Source organism: Panicum virgatum, chromosome 8K (assembly GCF_016808335.1).
Source record: "Panicum virgatum strain AP13 chromosome 8K, P.virgatum_v5, whole genome shotgun sequence".
In the NCBI taxonomy this organism is placed as follows: Eukaryota; Viridiplantae; Streptophyta; class Magnoliopsida; order Poales; family Poaceae; genus Panicum; species Panicum virgatum.
The window spans coordinates 7,836,630-7,858,309 of NC_053143.1; the positions used below are offsets into that span (position 1 = coordinate 7,836,630).

Here is a 21,680-nt window from a genome sequence, read left to right on the forward strand (position 1 = left end):
TTATAAAGACAGCAAGAATAGGACTGACCACTCAGCTAGTATGGAAGGTCTTTATATATGACAAAATTAGAACTAACATTACATATATCCTTATGTACAATTACAGTTGTTGCGCATTGGTTTGACGGTTTTCATATCACTGTAAATATATTGTTCTGTAACTGTAAATAAATTATTTTGGTGCAGGCTCTAAGGGGAATTAAAAAGAAAGAAAAGAAGGAATGCTTAGGGATAAAACATATGCGGAAAAATTTGAGCACTTACAAATTATTGGCGCCTTGTTCAGGTACTGTAGGATACACAACCTCATGGTCATCGAATCTCATGCCCATCGGTTCTTCATCCTTATCATACTGAATATATTGATCCCAATTCACTAGAGAATATATCAGACATGAATAGACAGTGTGCAACTCGTCAAAAAACCGCTAGAGAAAAATATAGGCTGCAAGGTTTAGAAAACAAGAAACTGAAGATTGAAGAATGAAAATAACCTTTTTCATACACTTCTGGTATAAGAGTGCTGCCCTGCCATCATCTGAGTCACTATGGTTTGACCCCTGCATGAAAAGAAAAAATATATATTAGAAGAAATATCTCCACTAGCTCACAGCCTAAGGTGCAGAACACAAAAATATATATGCTGTGAAAACGAAGAGCACAGGGACTAACATCGTCTTGAGAAGGTACATCAGAATCATCTTCACTTGAGCCATCACTCTTTTCATGGAGACAAGCGTAGAACTCGTAATCATCTGGATTGCCCGTTTCATCAAACTCTACAGTGTGACTTGGCCTCTTGCGACTTGCGAGCCATCTAAATATACATGTATGGTGAAGAATAAGCATATGAGTTGACAGTCCATTAAATGACTTGGGGAAAAAAGGTAATCCATGTATATGTCTGCAACAAATGGACGCAAAAAGATCCATATATCATCAGCCTCCCAATCCCGCTCACATGAACTAAACTAGCAAAATAATATATGTATAGCATAGAAAAGTGCATAAACACATAGCTGCGCAGGGGGAGCATGAAACACAGAGAAATTCAATGTATTAATGCCAGTACAAATGAAACTGGATCAACAAAAAAGCACATATAGAAAAGCTTATACTAAATAACTACATCTGAAGCAGACAGAAGAAAAAAAACATGGCGCTAGAAGAAGGCAAATTATTTTGCTGAAACCTGCTTCTTCATAATAGTTATAAAATAATAAATTAAAATTTAAAATATGATAGAACATTAGTACAGATATAAGTGTATCATACATCCATGCCTGTAACTAATCTCTTTACCACGCTATTGGGAGTGTTTGTATGGGGTGGAGGAGTTGTTAATACTACAGAAGTCCCCAGCTTAGCTATGCCTATAACAGAAAAATCAAATTCATCATTCCACGCTGCCCTCACTAAAACCAAGCTATCAGAATCTAGTGTCTCCCTCTCCCAAACCCCAGTGCTCTCCATGCACGCGCTGCAAAAAAAAAAAAATCACCCATGAAAAGAGGGGATCCCTGCCATCCCAAATAAATTACGGATCAGACAGCACAGATTGCTATCCAAAACCCTAGATTCCGCGAATTCTTTAATTTCTCCTGCCTGCGTCAGAAATCCCTACCAGATTTCAAACTTGCAGAACCTTAAACTATCTCAAATCAACAGATAAAACAAACACGAACATGAAATCCGTCAAGTGTGGGTGCAAATTAACAACTAATAAACCAACAAAATCAAAAGAGCGCGGGGGGAGGGGGGATCGAAAGATAAAAAACCTGGGAGGGATCGTGGTGCCGCTTCACCAAGATCATAAAGCTACACTTCAACTGGGTGGGATAGAACTAAAAAAACAGGGATAACATGAAACTCGAGCATACAGAGTTCCACCATCTTCAGCAGATATCATAGCCTTTTAATTGGTGTGCCAGTTGACATGCAAATCAAAATGCTACTTCGCGATCAAATAGTGAATGGTGTTCTAGGGAACAAGAAAAATACGGAGTCCCAAGCTTTCTGGAGTACATACGCACTACATCTCCACCTAATCCTCGCGTGGCTACTGCTCTGCTCCGTGAAGTTGAACTTATGATGCTTGATCAATTGAACAATCCTATGTTCCTACTGCAAAACTACCCTGCTTTGTCTGAGAAATTACCGATTAGATGGCTGTCCTTTTCAAAATCTTATTATTCAGGTCTTGTCAGAGGACGAAAATAGTGTGGAAGAACTGTTCAGGCGAGGAAAAGCTAAATCTTAACTTGGCCAGACAGAATCAGCCAGGGTGGATTTCCTGAAAGCAAAGAAGTACTCTCCAAGAGACACGGGGATCCTCTGGGAGCTTCGGCTGGTCACGGAACAAGGCAAGGCTCTGTACCAAAAGCAGGAGGAGCTAATGATCTCTTTGGGCCAAGGCCTGAACTAGTGAAACCAAAGAAGGCAAACTAAATCGCTATTTTCTGGCCGTGGCTGGTGTCCCTGATTTGTTATATGGTTCGAATGTCCAGTAAGAATGAGTAAGGTAGTTTACCTGAAAATTGTTCAAAATAGGTGCTTGAGATTCCATGACTAGCATGACCAACCTGAAAATTATGTAAACAAAAAGCATCCAAACTTCTTGAACCATTAACATGTAAATTGATCCTTGTTATAAAGATAAGTGCAACTGAAAATAAAATAATTTTTTACTTGGTGACAAACTTCATACTGTAGAGCACTATAATGATAACATTTCTCTAAACAAAGGACCATAGAATATGACAAGTAAATTAGAGCATGAGACAGAAATAATCACTGCAATAGACAGACATAATCACTCCAACAAATTTATGCGCCACATAAAGATGTCTCAACACAGTTGAGAATCCAATTCCATTGAAAAAAAAATCCTCAACTATTGATCTCCTTAAGAATATGATACTTTTCAGGAAGGGACTTTGCATGGTGCTGATATTCCTTCCTCGAGAAAACTGATATTAGCAAGGAAGCAGTGCTTGCCTCAACTGACAAGTTCATCTCATCAATTTTGGACAGGTAAGCCGCAGCCCTCATTATCTCACCTCTATGCAACAACCTCCTAACAAGAGAATTTAGCATACATGAGTCTGGAGTGCATCCACTCTTTTCCATTGCTAAAAACAGATTGTCAGACTCTTCTAGCAACCCTTCTTTAATGAGATTTTGTATCATTAAGCGATAGGTCACAACATTTGGGACTAAACCATGGGCAGAGATAGCAGTGAACATATCCATAGCATCTTCCTTTCTGCCACTTTTGAGCAAAGCATCAATCATAATGTTGAAGGTAATGATGTCAAGTTGAAAATCCTTAGAACATAGACTCTGAAATATTTTGAATGCTTCATCAACACATTTATTTTGGCAAAGACCATTCAGAATTGTGTTGTACATGTAAATGTTCAACTGCATTCCACTTTTGATCATATTGAGATAGAAATCTTTTGCTTCAGAAAACTTCCCAGACTGAAATAAACCATGAAGTATGATGTTATAGCTGACAATTCCAGGCCTAATTTCATTGCTTAACATTTCTCTGAATAGTCTAACAGCATCATCTATCCTGCTAGCTCTACAATAGCCATGAAGCAAAGTATTAAAAGAAAAGGCATCTGGTTTCAAGCCAACTCGGACCATAGCATCAAGTAACTTCAAAGCTTCATTCATCCTACCAGATAAGCAGTAGCCATCAATTAATGTATTATACGAGATAACATCAGGTCTCACACCTACACGCACCATCAAGTCAAGGAGACTCTGGGCTTCCATGACCCGTCCTTCTCTGCAAAGGTTACACATTATTGTGTTGAAGAACGTGGCATTCGGATGGATCCCTTGATTTAGCATTTCAGAAAATAATTCATCAATCTTCGCCCATTTATCAACAGTGCACAGTCCATAAACTAGTGAGCAAAAAACAACAATATCAGGAGTCACCCCTTCATTGGTCATCTGATTGAACTTAAGCATAGCATCGTCCACTTTTCCCAACTTGCAAAGTGCATCTATTATTGTTGAATAGGTGACAACATTAGGATTCAACCCTTGCTGCCTCATTTCGTGAAATATATGCATTGCCTCATCTATCATACCACCTTTAGCATACGCACAGAGAATTATGTTAAAGGTATGATGGTTAGGTGAAATACCACTTCCTGCCATTAAATCCAAGAGGCGATGCATATCAGAAAGAGCTCCTTTGGTAGCATAACCATGAAGCAGAGTGCAATATGTAGTTACATTAGGTTTTGTGCCCTTTTCAATCATAGAATCAAAAATCTTTCTAGCCTCTGTGCATCTTCCACTCTTGCAAAGATAATCCAGCAGCAAACTCCAAGTGACAACATTTGGCTGATGACCATGTGCGGACATTTCTTTGAGCATTCGAACCACCTCTTTCCCCTGTCCTGAAGAGCAATATCCATGGATGAGACAGTTATATGTCTGAATGTCTGGCTTGACACCTTTATGAATCATCTGCTGAAGAACACCCTCGGCCCTGTCAACTGCTTGAGCTTTGCTCAGGCCATCAATAACTGTGGTGTAGGTCACAACAGTCGGCAAAATCCCCCGGTCATCCATTTCACGAAATAGGTTGTAAGCTCTATCGACCTGGCCATCTCTAAAGAAGCCATTGATGACGGTGTTGTACGACACGACATTTGGTGGGCAGCTACCACATTCATCATCAACCATCATGTGGAGAAGCTGAAGCGCCTCCTCAGCTCTCTTTTCTTCGCATAAGCCCTTGAGAATTATGTTGTATGAAACTACATTCGGCGTGCAGCCAAACTCAGGCATTCGTCGGAGCATTATGTCCATGGCTTCAGACGCGCACTTACTGTGACACAGACCTTTGAGCAGTTGATTGATGACTATGCCATCCACCCTCCAGCCTGTCTTAAGGATGAGGCCAAAGGCAGCGAAACCAAGCTCCATGCGTCCCATGCAGCAGAAGCAACCGATGAGGATGCTGTGGGTGAACCCATCGGGACCCACCTTTTTCGGGGAGGCACGGGCCATCCGGTTGAAGAGTGATACAACGAGCGCAGAGGTTGAGGAGCCCCTTCCTTGAGCGCGAGAGACAAAGGTGAGGAGCTGATTGATGGCGATCACCGAGGCTGGCCTAGCGTGGTGCAGCAATTCATCGAACAGCTTGACGGCGTCATCTAGGCCAAGGTTTCCCGAGCGGACGCGGGCAGCGATGGCGCGCTCCAGCTCCAAGCACCTGTCGCGGGCGGCGCTCGCGCGGCGGGACATGTCGGCGTGGGGAGGCAAGTGGCCCGGGCATCAGAGGGAAGGACGGCGGTGGGGGCTGGCAAGTGCAGGGTGAGGGTCAGGAAGTGGAGCTGGTGAACGGCGGCGGCGTGCGCGGGTTGGTTGTGGAAGATGCCCCACGTTCTGAACCAGGACGACACAGCTCTCCAACGAGATAGGAATTTCTTTCCGCGCACCTGCGAATCGTTGCGCGAGCATGAACAGGTCTCTAGATCGGGGGGAGGAGGAAATCAGAGATGAAACAAAATGCAAGGAAGAAATCAATCCGGAGACCGGAGGACGAAGAGAACGGAAAACTTACCGGAGATCGCACCCGGCGAGGCTCCTCGCCGGCGGGCAGCGCTCGGGCGGGTGGGCGGGCGGCGCCTGCGAGTGCGAGGGTTGGGGGGAACTGGGATAGCAGGCTCAAGTGCTTCGTGGGCTGGGCCGTGTCCTGAAAACGTTCAGATACGTGTCCGGCCCATAATTGAGTTATTTGGCGATTTTAATTTCCCCGCGTATCAGAAAAATGTGGAACTTGACTATAGTTCTATATGATTATATTTGAAGGATACGCACAAAATATCTTCAAGCACTCCATACACTGATTTTTTTTTCAAGCGCTCCGTTCATTGGTATGAATTGAATAATCTCAAAAGCATCAGGCAAAAGCGGTGCGTGAAGTTCCATGAAACATGCTTCGGATGCCAAGCATCAAGATTAACACTGCTAAGGTTCAGATGACTGAAAAGGATTAGAGCGTCTCACTGTAAACGGAGACATGCAGGAACTTCCGTTGCTCTATGGTATGAAGATGCAAGGCGTATAGGAAATGGGAGCCAAGAATATACTAATGTCTCTGAAGCACATAAACATATTCGTTCGAACTGCAGGAAACCTGACCACTTGAGGATGCTCTCATACAGAAATAAATATAAAACATATGTGCAATCCATGGACAGGGCTTGTGCATTTTTTGGAGAGGCCGATCAGCATGGAGTCCACTAATGGGGCGAAGCAGGCGTAGCCACAGAAAAACCTAGCAAACAAAGAAAGAAACCTCATAACAGGCCATAAAAGGCCTATTCTATATGTTGACCATGAAAAGTGAATTCAGAAAGTATAATTCGGAAATGGATCCATCAGGGAATGAATGTGCCAGGTTGCTTGCCTGTAAGGCGTACTACTGTAATAAGTTCCCAGTCTTTGAAGTAATCACCTCAAGGATAAGGATGTTCCCATGATCGTTTTTATCCCTGGGTGTGCAGAATTTCATAATAAATTATGCAACAAAATGAAGAAAGAAAAGTGGTACTCACTAAGTTGTAAATTGTTTTATGCTGAAAAATAACTACTAGGACTGAAAACAAGAGGATATCATTTAATACTGAAGACAAGGATATCATTTCTCTATAGAATTTCATCAAACAGAGGAGACCACAGAATGTGGCTAGTAAATTAAAGCACGGGGCAGACATAATGGCTCGAACAAATTTAAAAATCCAGGGAATATAAAAAGGATTCCCGTAACAGGCAAAAAAAAAACAAAAGCCCATATTGGGCCGCAACAGACAACCCAACCCACGACTCCACAAGCTCATGTCAGGCTAGACTAACATGCTGCAGAACGCTCAAGGCTACATCCTACGGACAGAAAACCGGGTGCGGGAGAGAACAGAAATCCCCGGGCATGATTTAGCTTTCCCGTTTCGTTTTCTCTTTATAGCTGGAATTCAACTTTCCACGTGATTGAAATGTTAGGTTGAAAAATTTCAGCTTCAAGTTCTGTTTTGATAGGATTAGATGTTTCAAATATTACATGATCCACAAGTGCCTTCTGTTGAGCCTTCACAATAGTCCCAGCATAGCTGACTCTTGATCATTGCTGCACAAAGGGCTCTGCTTTGCGACAAAGGTTCATCATGTAAATAACCTCCCTCTCCTGGAATTCACATCAGATGATGAAGTACATTAGCTGGGATTTAATTTTCCTTGTTCCCAATAGGACTTAAACTATAAACAAATGAATTAAGTATTTAAGTATGAGAGAAAATATGATACCTTGCCCAGAGGAAGCGAGAGGCGATGTTGAAGTTTCATTGCAAGACCGTGATTCATTTCCTAAAATACCAGGTATATTAGCAAAAAAGAAATCCTGGTAATAACATTGTGCCCAAAAAATCAACATACCAACTAAACCGGAGCTGTGCTCGGTTGCTTGTATCCTTGATACTTTAGCATTCTCCTAAAGATAGAAGATGTGGCTTTAGGTGGGAAGTCGAAATTTTGTTTATGCTGTGAGGTAGATGATAATGAGTCAAAAAGAATGAGATAAGGGAACTCATGCCCAACCTTAGTGGAAGGGAGAGAACGATTTAAAGATGCCTCCCTGTTGCCAGTTTGAAGAGGATGATTTAAGGATCCCTCTTTGCTACCAGCTGCTTGAACAGGTGTATCTGAATTAAAGAAAAACAGGAAAGCATTAATAATCACAACAGTGACAATTGATCCCTGGAACAAAAACTTGTGACACTTAACATAAAGAAGTTACGCCATTGATACCTTAGAAGAGGTCTGCTCAGAGCTGCGCACGGAAAATTTAATTTTCACCTGTACAGATAAAAGATAGCAGTACTTTCAAAATCATATTATCACCAGTGAAACAAATCATCAACCAAATAAGAGGATATTGTTATCTCACTTTGGAAGTTATCGCATCTGTCAGTGTCTTCTTCGCAAGTGAATTTGAGCAAGCTACTGGCCCTCGAGCTGATGACGCAACCGTCCCTGTAGCAACTGTAGACTTTGAATCCGTGGCAGTTCGAATTTTTATGACCTTCACTGTCTGCTGCTCTTGTACTGGGTTTCGGCCTCTAAATTTCCTTTCCACTGCTTCCCACTCTGAATCAAATATTCCATTCAATTCTTTAGCTATCTCATGGACATCATTGCCTGGAGGATTATACTTCATGGCATTTGAAAATGTTAGCCTCACATCTGCTGCAAACTCATCTGTGCTCACATACTGCTTGCTTCCGAGTTTCTTCTTAACAGTACCCAAATCCATCGGATGGCGGATAACATCAAAGTAATCAGGAATCTTAAACAGCACTGGGTCAACCGGTTGATTGAATAGCCAACCACCCTTGTGATCCATGAGCTTCCTTAAGATATTTCCGCACAGCCTTATCTTGCTAGTATTCATACTTTCAATCTTGATCTTATAAGATGATTGATGCTCGCATGTAGAAATTGATGTCACACCAAATTTTTGGGAGAGCTTGCTTCCCTCAACCTCAGAATCTGTACCAGAATCTCCTGATTCACTGCTTATATAAACTGCCCTCCTCTTTTTACAGGCCTGTGTCATCATCATGTCTGGTTAAGAGAGTAGCTTTCTTGTCTGAGTTGAAGCACCAATTCCCAGACTTGTAAATACTGAAGTCCTGTACAAGAGGCATAGAGTGCAGTTTCTCAGTCAAGCCTGGAGATATAATCATTTAATAGCAAGCTATTTAACACACCCAACGAAAAAAAGTAGGCGCATAGCCAACAGCGGAACAGCAATGAGTTCAAATGAGTTATTTAACTTTAACAAATTCAGGGAATACGGTAACAAGAAGTTCTGATATTAAAAAATGCATTATCATAAAACTAATTATTATAAATTTGAAAGAATGGGCAAACTTAAATCTAGAAGGGAAAAAAGGGGCAAATGTAGATTGATAGAAATGATGAATTACATCCTATGCAGTCCATATAAAGTTATAAGTAATTGTAGGAAAGTAGGATGCGTATAATGTGGTCGATGTATTGCATTGAGCCCCTTGGATGGTATATATAGGAGTACATGGCTTGGAGGGCAAGTAGCCTCTCCTAAAGATAAAGAAGGTTATCCCGGGATTACAATCAATCCTAAACTAACCATATCCGGAGTTGTCTAATATACTCTAACTGAAAGAGAATATGGCCAGGAATAATGGATGCATTCCCAGGGGCAATAGCCGGTTACATATATAGGCAAGGAACCCTAATGGTTTATAAAATACCATCAGTCAGGGGATCTTTGCCTTGTACATGAAGGACACACCTAACCTAGGGCCGGCGCACTACACATGAATAGTGCGGTCAGACTCCAAGGGCCCTGTTGGGCCAAACCAAGCACACAACCCATGAGTGCATACACATAATTCTAACATGCCCCCGCAGTCCGATCGGTAGCACCGCGAACGTTCAGACTGCACTGAAACTCATCGAAGATCGTTGTAGGCAGCCCCTTGGTGAAGATATCAGCGTACTGTGATGTAGTCGGTACGTGAAGAACGCAAACATCACCTGCTGCCACACAATCTCGAACGAAGTGAAGATCAATCTCGATGTGCTTGGTGCGTTGATGTTGGACGGGGTTGGCAGTCATGTACACCGTGCTGATGTTATCACAGTATACCAGAACTGCACGACGAAGGACAGCGTGGAGCTCATGAAGAAGCTATCGCAGTCAGGACGCCTCGGCAACTGCATTGGCGACGGCGCGATACTCGGCTTTGGCGCTGGATCTGGAGACTGTATTCTGCTGCTTGGCTGAGGAAGAAGGCCGAAGGACCAGACCCATATGCAATGTGCCACGGATGTAACTGAGAATCCGCTTGAGAGCAGTGAGATACGGCTCCCGTGGATCATGCATGTACAGATAGATCTGCTGAACAGCATAAGCAATATCCGGCCGAGTGAAAGTGAGGTACTGTAGGGCGCCAGCAAGACTCCGGAAATCAGTAGCATCTTGAACAGGAACCCCATCAGTAGAGAGCTTGGGGTTGCAATCCACCGGAGTAGAAACAGGCTTGCAGTCAGCCATGCCCGCGCGATTGAGGATATCAATCATGTACTGGCGCTGGGAAAGGAACAAACCATCGCCAGTTCACTGCACCTCCATACCCAAGAAGTGATGAAGCTCACCCAAATCCTTCATGGCAAACTCCTGCTGCAGAGCCATGATCGTGCGGCGAAGGAGCTCAGTCGACGAAGCAGTGAGGACAATGTCATCCACGTAGAGGAGAAGATAGACAGTGTCGGAGCCGCGACGAAAGACAAACAGTGAAGTATCGGATCTGGCCTCAACAAATCCAAGTGATAGTAGATGCGCAGCAAAGCGACTGTACCAGGCCCGAGGAGCTTGCTTCAATCTGTAGAGAGATTTGTTTAGGTGGCAAACATAATCCGGATGAGCGGGGTCCTCAAAACCAGACGGCTAAGCACAGTAGACTGTTTTTGACAGAGTACCATGGAGGAAGGTGTTCTTCACGTCCAGCTGATGAATAGGCCACTGACGAGAGAGAGCAAGTGAGAGCACTGTCTGAACTGTGGCGGGCTCCACAACTGGGCTGAAAGTCTCATCAAAATCCACATTGGGACGCTGAGAGAAACCGCGAAAAACCCATCTGGCTTTATACCGCTCAAGAGAGCCGTCGGCTCGAAACTTATGCTTGAAGATCCATTTTCCAGAAACAACATTGGCCTGCGGCGGACGCGAAACAAGATCCCAGGTGGAGTTCTGGAGAAGAGCTTGATGTTCTTCCTCCATGGCGGCCCGCCAGTTGGGGTCGGCAAGACCACCACGGAAGGTCTTCGGCACAGGAGAGAGTGGGGCGGCGTGCAGGAGAGGCCGAGGCGGCATCCAAAACCCACTCTTCGCCCGAGTGCGCATCGGATGCGCATTCACCACTAGACTGACAGGCGCCGCACCCTTGGGCAAGGGGGCAGCCGGTGCTGGTGACTCCAGAGGCGCGAAGCCGGGAGGAACCCGGGGCGCACGCCTGGTGTAGACTCGGAGAGGAGCGGAGCCAGCCGCGCCGGGAGGAGGTGCAGCCATGCCTGGCTGCACAGTGCCGGGGGAGAGCGCAGCCGCACGTGGCTGTGCGGGGGCGCCGGCGGTGGAGGGCGCGATCGGCATCAGCGGAGGGGTAGCAGTCGAGGTGGCGCTGCGCGACGCCGGTGCAGGGGGGCGCGCTCGGCGAGCAACAGGCTCGAGCCAGCGCTGCGACTAGAAGTACCTGCAGGGAGAGGATATGACAGTCCGATAGGAGCTGGCATATGGTCAGTGATGTCCAAAAAATCAAGATCCGCGGGTGTAATGGCGGGGGATTGCTCTTCAAAGGGAAAGGCGGCTTCATCGAAGATGACGTGCCGGGAGATGATGACTTTGTTTGTGGCAAGATCAAGGCATCGATAACCCTTAAGGTGAGCAGAGTACCCAAGGAAGACACACAAAGCTAAGCGAGGGGCGAGCTTGTGTGGTGCAGTGGCGGTGAGATTGGGGTAGCACTTGTAGCCAAAGACACGAAGGTGCTCATATGTTGGCGGGGAGCCAAACAGAGTCTCATGTGGGGTGAAGTGGTCGAGTGTCTTGGTTGGGAGGATATTTAGCAGGTGAGTTGCGGTATGGAGGGCTTCAACCCAGAAGGAGGGTGGAGCGGACGCCTGAAACAGAAGCGAGCGAATAATGTTGTTGGTAGTACGAATTGTGCAGAGGTGTAGGGGCAGGACATGCGTAGGTGGATGCCACTAGTCAGAAAGAATGTGCGGGCGCTGGAGTTGTCAAACTCTTTGCCGTTGTCGCATTGAATCGCCTTGACAGGAGCACCAAACTGGGTACGCACATAAGCGAAGAAGTGAGTCAGAGTCGAATACGTGTCAGACTTAAGGCGTAATGGAAAAGTCCATAGATGGTGAGAATAATCATCAAGAATGACTAAATAAGTCCATAGGCGTAATGGAAAAGTCCATAGATGGAAAAGTCCACAAATCGCAGTGTATGAGATCAAACTTATTAGTTGCTCGAGATGATGACACTGTAAGGATCACCGGGGTGTCCGACCCTAGAGGGGGAGGGGGTGAATAGGGTCGCTAATTGCTTTTTATCCTAGGGCTCAAACTACTTGCATAAGATAAACTTAACACGTCCTACACATGCTAGTTATGACTAAGGTTTATCTATGCAACTCTCTAATTACCCCTAAAAACTTGCAATCTATAGCCAATCCTAATCAACCTAACTAGGAAAGTAAAGGCACACAAGAAAGAGTAAATGCGGAAACATAATATGGTAAGTAAAGATGTAAGTGCAAGAGGGATGTAAACTCCCGAGTAGACACGGTCATGTAACGTGGTTCGGCACAAACGCCTACGTCCACGGGACATCGAGGCTCTTCCGATCACCGTCTTGCACTACGCCACCAAGGCGATGCCGGCAAGCAAAGGCAAGTGCCCACAAGACACTGAGTCTCGTGCACCGCCACCGTCTCTCTCGGTCACCCGGCCGAAATCCACTACGGAGCTTCTCCACCAAGGAGGGGGTCTCCTCTTCCCCCGCACAAAGTGTCGTTGCCACTCCACACCAAGTCGGAGGGTCACACGACGGATCACAAGGATTGCTTGCCGTAGCAAGACTTCTCTCAAGGGAGCTCTCGCAAGAACTAATCCCTATTACAAGCACTAAGCACTCTCACAAGTGTGCTTAAGCCTATATGATGTACAATGAAGCTCTATGGTGGTTGGAGATGATCTTTGGCTCTTGTATACTTCCTTGGTCTCCAGCACTCTCAAATGAGCCGTGGGGTGGCATATATATAGCCCACACACCCCCAAACTAGTCGTTGGAAAAAGGCTGACAAAAAGTGCTATCACCGGTTAAACCGATGCTCCCATTTTTGTCATCACCGGTTTAACCGGTGAGTGCATTTTCCAACTAGCCGTTATACTTCAATGGCTACCTCAATCGACCGACGTAATCAACCGGTGAATGTAATATAAACGTCGGTTCAACCGGTGAGTGTAACTTCTTCACCTTCCATGGAAAACCATCCTTCTGGACAACTGCACCGATGTGTTTGACCGGTGATACATCGGATCAACCGGTGTATGTATTTTTTCTGATCTTAATTTGGCAATGCACCGACGTATGCATTTTCTTCAACGTCGGTTTAACCGGTGAGTGTATCTTCAGTTTCCAGCTTCTGGACAATTACACCGGCGTGTGTCTTTTCCTTAACATCGGTTCAACCGGTGTATTGAATTTCTTCACAGTCTCTTCGATTCTTGTCCTTTGGACCGAAGAGGTTTCAGCAATGAGTTCAAATGAGTTATTTAACTTTAACAAATTCAGGGAATACGGTAACAAGAAGTTCTGATATTAAAAAATGCATTATCATAAAACTAATTATTATAAATTTGAAAGAATGGGCAAACTTAAATCTAGAAGGGAAAAAAGGGCAAATGTAGATTGATAGAAATGATGAATTACATCCTATGCAGTCCATATAAAGTTATAAGTAATTGTAGGAAAGTATAATGCATATAATGTGGTCGATGTATTGCATTGAGCCCCTTGGACGGTATATATAGGAGTACATGGCTTGCAGGGCAAGTAGCCTCTCCTAGAGATAAGGAAGATTATCCCGGGATTACAATCAATCATAAACTAACCATATCCGGAGTTGACTAATATACTCAACAGTAATAAGTAAGAACACACATGTAACATCGCATCCCTAAAAAGTACATTATGTGTTGCAGGATACTGCAACAGGACTTCAGGATACTGCTCATTTTAATAGTATGCTTGATATGTAGAAACTACTACCTCTGTCCCAACTTTTGACTTTTGGAAGTCAAATGTTTTCATCTTTGACCAATAATATCTCCAAAAATAATTACTTTTAAATAAAAAATATTATATATTAAAATAGTTGGTTTTCATTATGAATAAACTAATATCACTCTTATGTTGTCAATCATTGTATTTCTTTACTACGGTCAAAGTTTAAAAGGTTTGACTTGAAGAAAACCTAAAAATAGCTATATTCTGGGATGGAGGTAGTAACTCTTTAAGCACAGATCTTGAATCCATATGATCCAAGGCATCCAAGCAATGATCACAGCTCATACCAACTCTAGCATTCTACACCATTTCCTTTCTAGACCTCCTGTTAACAAGTAAAAGTTAAGTTCACTGCAAGGTTTCACATAGGCCATGAAAACATACTCAGAAGTCAGAAACAAAGCTGATAAAATGCAAGGATACAAGTAACGATCGCTGCTCATTGTAACTCTCGCATTCTATCCCATTTGCTTTCTAGACCTCCTGCTCCCAAGTAAAAATTAAGTTTACTACCGAGTTCCACACAGGCCATGAAAGCATACTCAGAAATAAAGCTGAAAGCTAAAAGGTAAAATGCAAGGAATGCACATAGCACACAAGATCAACTAATTCATGATTAAGAGTGGTAATTTTCAAAGACCAACATATGTTCCTAATTTAATTGCAAAGAGATCATTCCAGTGCCACATAACTACCAAAATAGCTTTGTAAGGGATCAATATAATAGCTGAACTAGTGTCACTCTACGAGCAATTAATCTTAATTATTTAAAGTAAATTAGGAAATCTTCCAGCTAGTGCTCATAATTATCAATGCACTTTTGACTCCAGCAATATAAATAAGAAACATGAATGAATATGTTTTCAGTACCTATATTTATGATGAGGGAGACCTATGTCTTTAAAGAATATTCCTATCATTTACCTCTAATGGCTCGTATTCATTTTGTGTAAAGTATGGCTCGTATTCATTTCAACCATGCCAACATTTTACACCTAGATACCCCCACTTAATTGCCCTCCGCACGTCTCACAGTTTTATGTACACAAATGTTTGTTACCCCCAAACAACTCTATTTAACAGCTAGCAGTCACCCAGTACCCCAACACAAAACATGAATAACTGAAAATTATGATGCTTAAAATCATATTTGCATGATAGCTGCGCCAGTTGAATGCAATTAGGGATTTGCTAAAGTATATCTCTCATATCCTTGTTCAGTTACAGGATTTCGTCTTGAGCAAAGTTCTAATGCAATAAACACATGAAACATGGCCAGATATAGCATGATAGCCAGCGCAGATGTCATGTGTCAATGGCCTGTGACAAATCTCTAACCCTACGAGTCTTTTCTCTCTTTTTTTCTGAGGAATGTTGAGTACTCTATCCTGCTTGTGATGAGTGAATTGTCAACCGTGCGGTGTGATCGTGCGCTTGGTCTTTGGATTGCAGGTACACGGGCGTCGAGTGTCGACGGGGAGCTGCCGTGGAGGTGCTGTGGCCAATGGACCGTGTGGTGGACGGCGGTGAAGGGCAGCCGGGACCGGAGCTCGGACCGGGCGGCAGCTGTGGCGTCCACTCCTGGATCAAGGGCGCAAGCGGCGACGGAAGGCGGGTTTCTCGGTTTGCGCCACAAAACCAAGGAGGCGGACGGCGGTTGAAGACGTCAAGTCGTGGAGGCACGGGCGTCGGTCTCGGGACTGACGGAGGCGACGGGTGTCGACGGCGTCTAGGGCCTCGCTGCGGGCGAGGAGGTGACGGGCGTCGGGCGGCGTCTAGGGCCGTCAGAAGGCCGAGGCGGGAACGGCGTCTAGGGCCACGACATGGAGGCGGGAATCTTCCCGCGCTTGAGGATTTGGCGGTTTTCTCAAAACCGGCCATCTACCCGGGTTTCGCGGACCCTTCAAAACCGCGGACTGGATCTTCATCAAGACGGCGGCATCGCGGAGAAGACTTCGTTTCGAAGAAAGAACCTCGGCCGTCGGATGAGATCATGTACAGGGGGTGCTGCAGGCCAACCGGTCTGACCGGTCCCTGGCACCGGTCTGACCGGTCTAACACACCGGTCTGACCGGTCCAGCGCACCGGTCTGACCGGTCCCGCGGGTATAAATACCCCTTCACTTGTGTTAGTTTAATGGCGGTTTTTGTAATCTGTTCGTGGACTCTCTGTTTCTCCAGGCTGCCGCCCCTGTGTTCTCCTCCCCCTGTTTCTCTCTTTAGAGTAGATTTGTCCATGGATTTGTGAGAGTTTATATTGGATTTGATTGGGAAAGGAGGCCCTATCCTCCTTGTGCCCTCTGGGCTTTTGAATCAAACCAATCCCGTCCCTCTTGTGCTTTTTGTGATGGATTTTCGTTTTGGTTTTGATGCACTTGATTGCGACGGTTCGTAGGGCTCTTTGGAGTGATTCCTGTGCTTCTAGCTTCGTGTCAATCCCTCTGGAATCATGAGCTCTTCAGAATTGAAGTTTTCGAGTATTTGAGAAAACCCCAATCCCTTTTGATCTCCCTCATAATTCTCTAGATTCGTTGTTCTTTAGGCCGAGATCTTTTGGGGATATGTTCACGGGGTAGGGGCGAAGCAATCCCCCAAGTTTCGTCGATTTTCGTGGTCGTTTGCTCAAGATTCACCGTTTGAATCCATTTTCTCGGGGGTTTTCTGGGTGCTACCGGTCAGACCGGTAGGCACGACCGGTCAGACCGGTCTGCTCATTTTTGAACAGACACAACCGGTCAGACCGGTCCATCGCACCGGTCAGACCGGTCCTGGCTGTTCAGATCAGCTGTTTTCCCGAATCGCTTCCGAATTACTTTGGGTTTTCACTCGTTCGTTCGAGGCCTTTTGTGTGGGTTTAGCTTTTCAATAGCTATTCCAAACTTTGGCCAGAACGCTTGAGGGCTTGGGTGATTTTCGGGATATAGGCCGACGGTTTGAATTTCGAAAGAAATTTTGATCGGCTCCCATTCACCCCCCCTCTGGTCGCCGGCTTCGGTCCCACAATTGGTATCAGAGCTTGGTTGAGGTTTTCAATACCTTAACCGGTTCGAAAACCACTCGGCGACCATGGTGAGTCTTGGTAAGATCCCGGTGTTTTGCGGCGAGGACTATGCCTACTGGAAGGTTCGCATGAGAGCCTTCCTGCAGAGTATGGGAGCCGATGTCTGGGAGATTACCACAAACCAGCTCTACGAGGTGCTAGCTGTTCGGACCACGCCTCTTCAGGTGACCCAGCACGAGGCTAACGCCAAGGCCGTCAATGCCTTGTTCGTTGGCATTTCTCGTGCGGAGTTCTCACGCGTCCAGGGTTTTCAGGAAGCTCACAAAATTTGGACGTGCCTTGAGAACTACCACGAGGGTACACCTCAGGTGAAGGCCAGACTGTTCGAGACTCACCGGCGTGAGTACGAGAACTTCACACAGGAGCCGGGTGAGAACATTGACCTGATGTTCAGTCGTTTTCAATCGATTGTGAACAAGGTCAATGCGAACAGATCTGCTGGTGCCCTTGAGTACACAGAGCACGAGAAGGCCCTTAAGTTGCTTTACGCACTTGATCGCTCTGTGTGGGATCTCAAGGTGAACACCATCATTGAGTCTGCTGGCTATGAGACTCTGACGGTGAACGAGCTTTTCAGCAAGCTCAAGGCCACGGAGGTGGATAACCAGACACGAGCCAAGCTCAATGGTGCCCCTCCTTCCAAGAGCGTCGCTCTTGTGACTGGCCCAGGTGGATCGAGCTCTAACGCTAACTCTGCTCTTGGCTTTTCTCTTGCCTCTTTGCCTTCTGTTTCAGATGAGTAGCTGGAGACACTGGGCGACGACGACTTGTGTCTCCTCATCATCAAGTTCCAGCGCGTCTACCACAACAGGCAGAGGAAGAAGAACCCCGGGTGCTACAACTGCGGTGATCTGAACCACTTCGTCACCGATTGCCCCAAAAAGTCCGGCGGTGGCCAGAACAACTCCTTCGACTACTACCGCCACCGTGACCGCGACGAGGGAGGCTCCAACAAGGAGCGTCGGTGCCACAAGCACCGCAGTCGTGACCGGGGAGGACGCTTCGACAAGGAGTCGCTCAAGAAGTGCTTCCAGTACAAGGCCAAGAAGCGGGAGAAGGCCTTCCTGGCGCAGCTCAGCGACCTCGACAAGAGCTCCGACACCGACCGCTCTTCTTCACCGACCTCCGACGACGACGACAAGAAGAAGAAGAAGCGGGACAAGGAAGCCACCGGCTTCATCGGCCTTTGCTTGGCGGCCGGTCGGCGCAAGAGCTTCTGCACCATGGCGAGCGAAGCCGATGGTGCTCGTGCGTCTTCGGGTGGACATGCTACACCGACACACTCCGGCTCTTCTCCTGGATCCGAGACTGATTCAGAGGTAAACTCCATGATCGACCTGCTGGATACAGAGGTTAGGGAGTTGTATGCCTCTCTCGACAACCAGAAGAGGCTGCTTAAGGAAGCAGCTAGAGAGCGTAGAAAGCTTAGGGCTGAGCTGGCTTGTGCTAGGGAGAAGTCTAGTGAGGATGAGTGCTTTGGCTGCATATCTCACATGAACGATCTTGTTGCTCTCCGTGCCAAGCATGATGAGAACGTCGCGAACTTAGATGTTGCTAAGATTTCGCTTGCTGACGTGTCTCATGAGCTCGCTAAGGCCAAGCATGAACTAGAGTTGGTTAAAGATGCTCCTATTGTTAGCAATGTGCTTGAATGCGAGGAGTGTCCTATCTTTAAGTCTGATCTAGCTTCGTTGCAGTCTAAGTTTGCTACTGTTGTGTGCGAGCTAGAGGAGATGAAGTCTAGGCCAGTTTTGCTTGGCGCTTGTAAGCTTTGTCCCACGCTTAGGTTGGAGCTAGAGGAGAAGAACGCCTTGATCAAGTCTTTTGGAAAGACTAAGGTCATAGAGTCTAGCCCACCTATTGACTGCTCTGTTTGCCCTGGTTTGATCTCTGATTTGGATAAACTTGCGGTAGAGAAAGCCAACCTGGAGAATGAGAATACCTATCTTAGGGCGATTCTTAGTTGGGTTTCTGCTAGTGAGCCGCAGTTGGGCATGATGATTAAGCAGTTCAAGCGTGGTGATGGGTTTGGGGTTGGTTACACATACACGAAGTCAGACTTTGACAGGTTGTATGGTAAGATTGACAAGGCTGCTGGAAACACTGCTAGTACGAGCACGCAACCTTTGCTTGTTGACCCCGCGGATGGTGTGCTTAAAGAATCACCAAAAGCACCTCCGCAGAAGCAGGTTTGGGTTCCGAATCCCAATGTGCTGAGGAACCCCCTCGACACGCTCCCTGCTGCCACAGCCCAGGTTGCCCAGAAGAAGAGGGCCGCTCCTCCCCGTCCGCAGGCTAGGCCTCCACCTCCCAAGCGTGAGGTGAGGTACCACTGCGAGTTCTGTGACAGGGAAGGTCACTTGGAGGAGTTTTGCTTCAGGAGGATGCGGGCTGTGAGGAGAGAGCAGGAGAGACGGAACGCGGACATGTACTCTGCTCGGGTGCATGGTCCTTCTCGGCGTGGTGATAGGCGAGATGCTAGGGCGCGCCATGTAGGTGGAGGTCAGGGAGACGGTTGTGGTTACCGTGCTCCAGCAGGTGGTCGCTTTACCGGCCGTGCTCCTGGTCGTTTTCAGTACGGCTATGGACCACGAGACCGAGGCTGTGGAGGAGGTTTTGAGGCTCCATGCTTTTTCCTCGCGGTGGTGTTCGTCAGTCACGCGGTAGACGGGACGGGGGATACACTTTGTCTGGTTTTGCTAACCCTTCTGTAGAGCAAATGGCTCGACACTGGTTTGCTTCTCACTTTGCTAACTCTAGTGTTGAGACATTTGCTCACCCTTTGTCTCACTACTGATGTGCAGGTCGGAGGCTTGGAGAACAGGTGGATCATGGACTCCGGTTGTTCGCGCCACATGACCGGAAATGACAAATGGTTCTCCAGCCTCACCCCGATGCGCTCAAAGGAGTACATTGTGTTCGGGAATAATGGAAGAGGAAAGGTACGTGGACTTGGCGCTGTTCGAGTTTCTGATCGCTTTACCCTGAGAGAGGTTGCTTTGGTTTCGAATCTTGGTTTTAATTTGCTCTCTGTCTCGCAACTTCTTGATGAGGGGTTTGAGGTTCGCTTTAAGGAGGGCTGTTCGCGTGTTTTGGACTCCAGGGGAGATTTGGTTTGCTGGATTACACCTCGTGATCGAGTTTTCTTGGTTGACTTCTCTGGAACTCCTTTTGGCCCTTCTCATTGCTTGATGGCTGGTCCTTCTTCTGATTTATGGAAGTGGCATAGGATACTAGGACATTTGAGCTTCGATTTGTTATCGAGACTGAGCTCACTTGGCCTGATCCGAGGACTGCCCAAATTGAAGTTTGAGAAGAACCTTGTTTGCCATCCTTGTCGTCACGGTAAGATGATTGCCGCTTCACATCCGCCTGTTAATCAGGTGATGACCTCTCACCCTGGAGAATTGCTACACATGGACACTGTCGGTCCTTCCAGGGTGATGTCTGTTGGTGGGAAGTGGTATGTGCTTGTGATTGTGGACGACTTTTCTCGCTATTCTTGGGTCTTTTTCATGAGAACCAAGGATGAGGCTTTCGAGTTTGTTCGAGACTTGATCTTGAGGTTGAAAAACGAGCTACCCCAGGCCATGCGAGCGATCCGCTCTGACAATGGCACAAAATTCAAAAACGCTCGTTTTGATGTCTTTTGCAGTGATCAAGGTCTTAAACACCAGTATTCTTCTCCCTACACTTCACAGCAGAATGGAGTTGTAGAGCGGAAGAATCGGACGCTGGTTGAGATGGCAAGGACGATGCTCGATGAGCATATGACTCCTCGCAAATACTGGGCTGAGGCGGTTAACACCGCTTGTTACGTGTCCAACCGCATTTTCTTGCGTGCTTTCATGCACAGGACTTCTTATGAGTTGCGGTTTGGACGCCAGCCCCGTGTTGACCATCTCAGAGTTTTCGGTTGCCGGTGCTTTGTGCTGAAAGATGGAAATCTTGATAAGTTTGAGTCTCGCTCGTCTAACGGCATTTTTCTCGGTTATGCTTCTCACTCTAGAGCGTACCGTGTGCTGATTATTGATACTAACATCGTCAGAGAGACTTGTGAAGTCACTTTCGACGAGACTGCACCGTGCAATTCTTCTGTCTTTGAAGTTGCAGGAGATGATGAGCTCGGCACCTCCATCTTTGAAGATGAGGAGGAAGAAGCTGCAGATGGCGATGCTGAGGCTACCACGCGTGCTGTGGACCCAGCTATCTCTGCTACGAGCTCGGACGATGACGACGGCCCCGATCCGACTACGTCTACTTCACGGGGGCTGATCGAGGAGGTGACCCAGGCTTCACCAGCTGCACTTGAGGAGGCACCAGCTTTGGTTGAGGAGGAGGCGACTTCAACACGGGAAGCACCGCGACACATTCAGCGCCGCCATCCACCTCAACAGATGCTAGGTGATCTCAACGAGCGAGTCACCAGGTCCAAGGTAACAAGTATCGCTGGCTTTGCTCATTCAGCATTTGTTGCCTCTTTTGAGCTCAAGGATATTGGACACGCTCTTTCTGATTCTAATTGGGTCAATGCCATGCATGAGGAACTTGAAAATTTTGAAAGAAACCAAGTTTGGGTTTTGGTCGAGCCTCCACCTGCTTGTAATCCCATCGAAACGAAGTGGGTTTTCAAAAACAAGCAGGGTGAGGATGGTTTGGTTGTTCGAAACAAGGCTCGTCTTGTTGCCCA

At 46.3% G+C, this 21,680-nt stretch overlaps 3 protein-coding genes and 1 pseudogene across 4 annotated transcripts; all 4 read right to left on the bottom strand.

Moving 5' to 3' along the window:
- LOC120643800 overlaps positions 1-21,680 on the bottom strand; it is a 44,041-nt pseudogene that overhangs the window by 3,780 nt on the left and 18,581 nt on the right.
- On the bottom strand, positions 2,890-5,277 carry LOC120645380 (protein Rf1, mitochondrial-like). The gene has a single exon (XM_039922171.1). The coding sequence runs from the start codon at positions 5,275-5,277 to the stop codon at positions 2,890-2,892; it is 2,388 nt and encodes a 795-aa protein (XP_039778105.1).
- On the bottom strand, positions 6,693-9,088 carry LOC120643801 (transcription factor GTE9-like). Of its 2 annotated transcripts, XM_039920272.1 has the most exons (6): positions 7,976-9,088; positions 7,838-7,884; positions 7,627-7,732; positions 7,465-7,519; positions 7,336-7,395; positions 6,693-7,216 (listed from the first exon to the last, which is right to left on the bottom strand). In XM_039920272.1, exons 1-6 carry the CDS (start codon positions 8,648-8,650, stop codon positions 7,083-7,085), a joined length of 1,077 nt encoding a protein of 358 aa, XP_039776206.1. In that variant the 5' UTR covers positions 8,651-9,088; the 3' UTR covers positions 6,693-7,082. The 2 variants fall into 2 exon arrangements, 1 of the variants encoding a protein (XP_039776206.1); XR_005663182.1 differs by lacking the exons at positions 6,693-7,216; positions 7,336-7,395 and having other exon boundaries at positions 7,464-7,519; positions 7,627-7,730; positions 7,837-7,884; positions 7,976-9,077.
- Positions 9,773-10,129, bottom strand: LOC120645381 (uncharacterized mitochondrial protein AtMg00810-like). The gene has a single exon (XM_039922172.1). It carries the CDS (start codon positions 10,127-10,129, stop codon positions 9,773-9,775), a length of 357 nt encoding a protein of 118 aa, XP_039778106.1.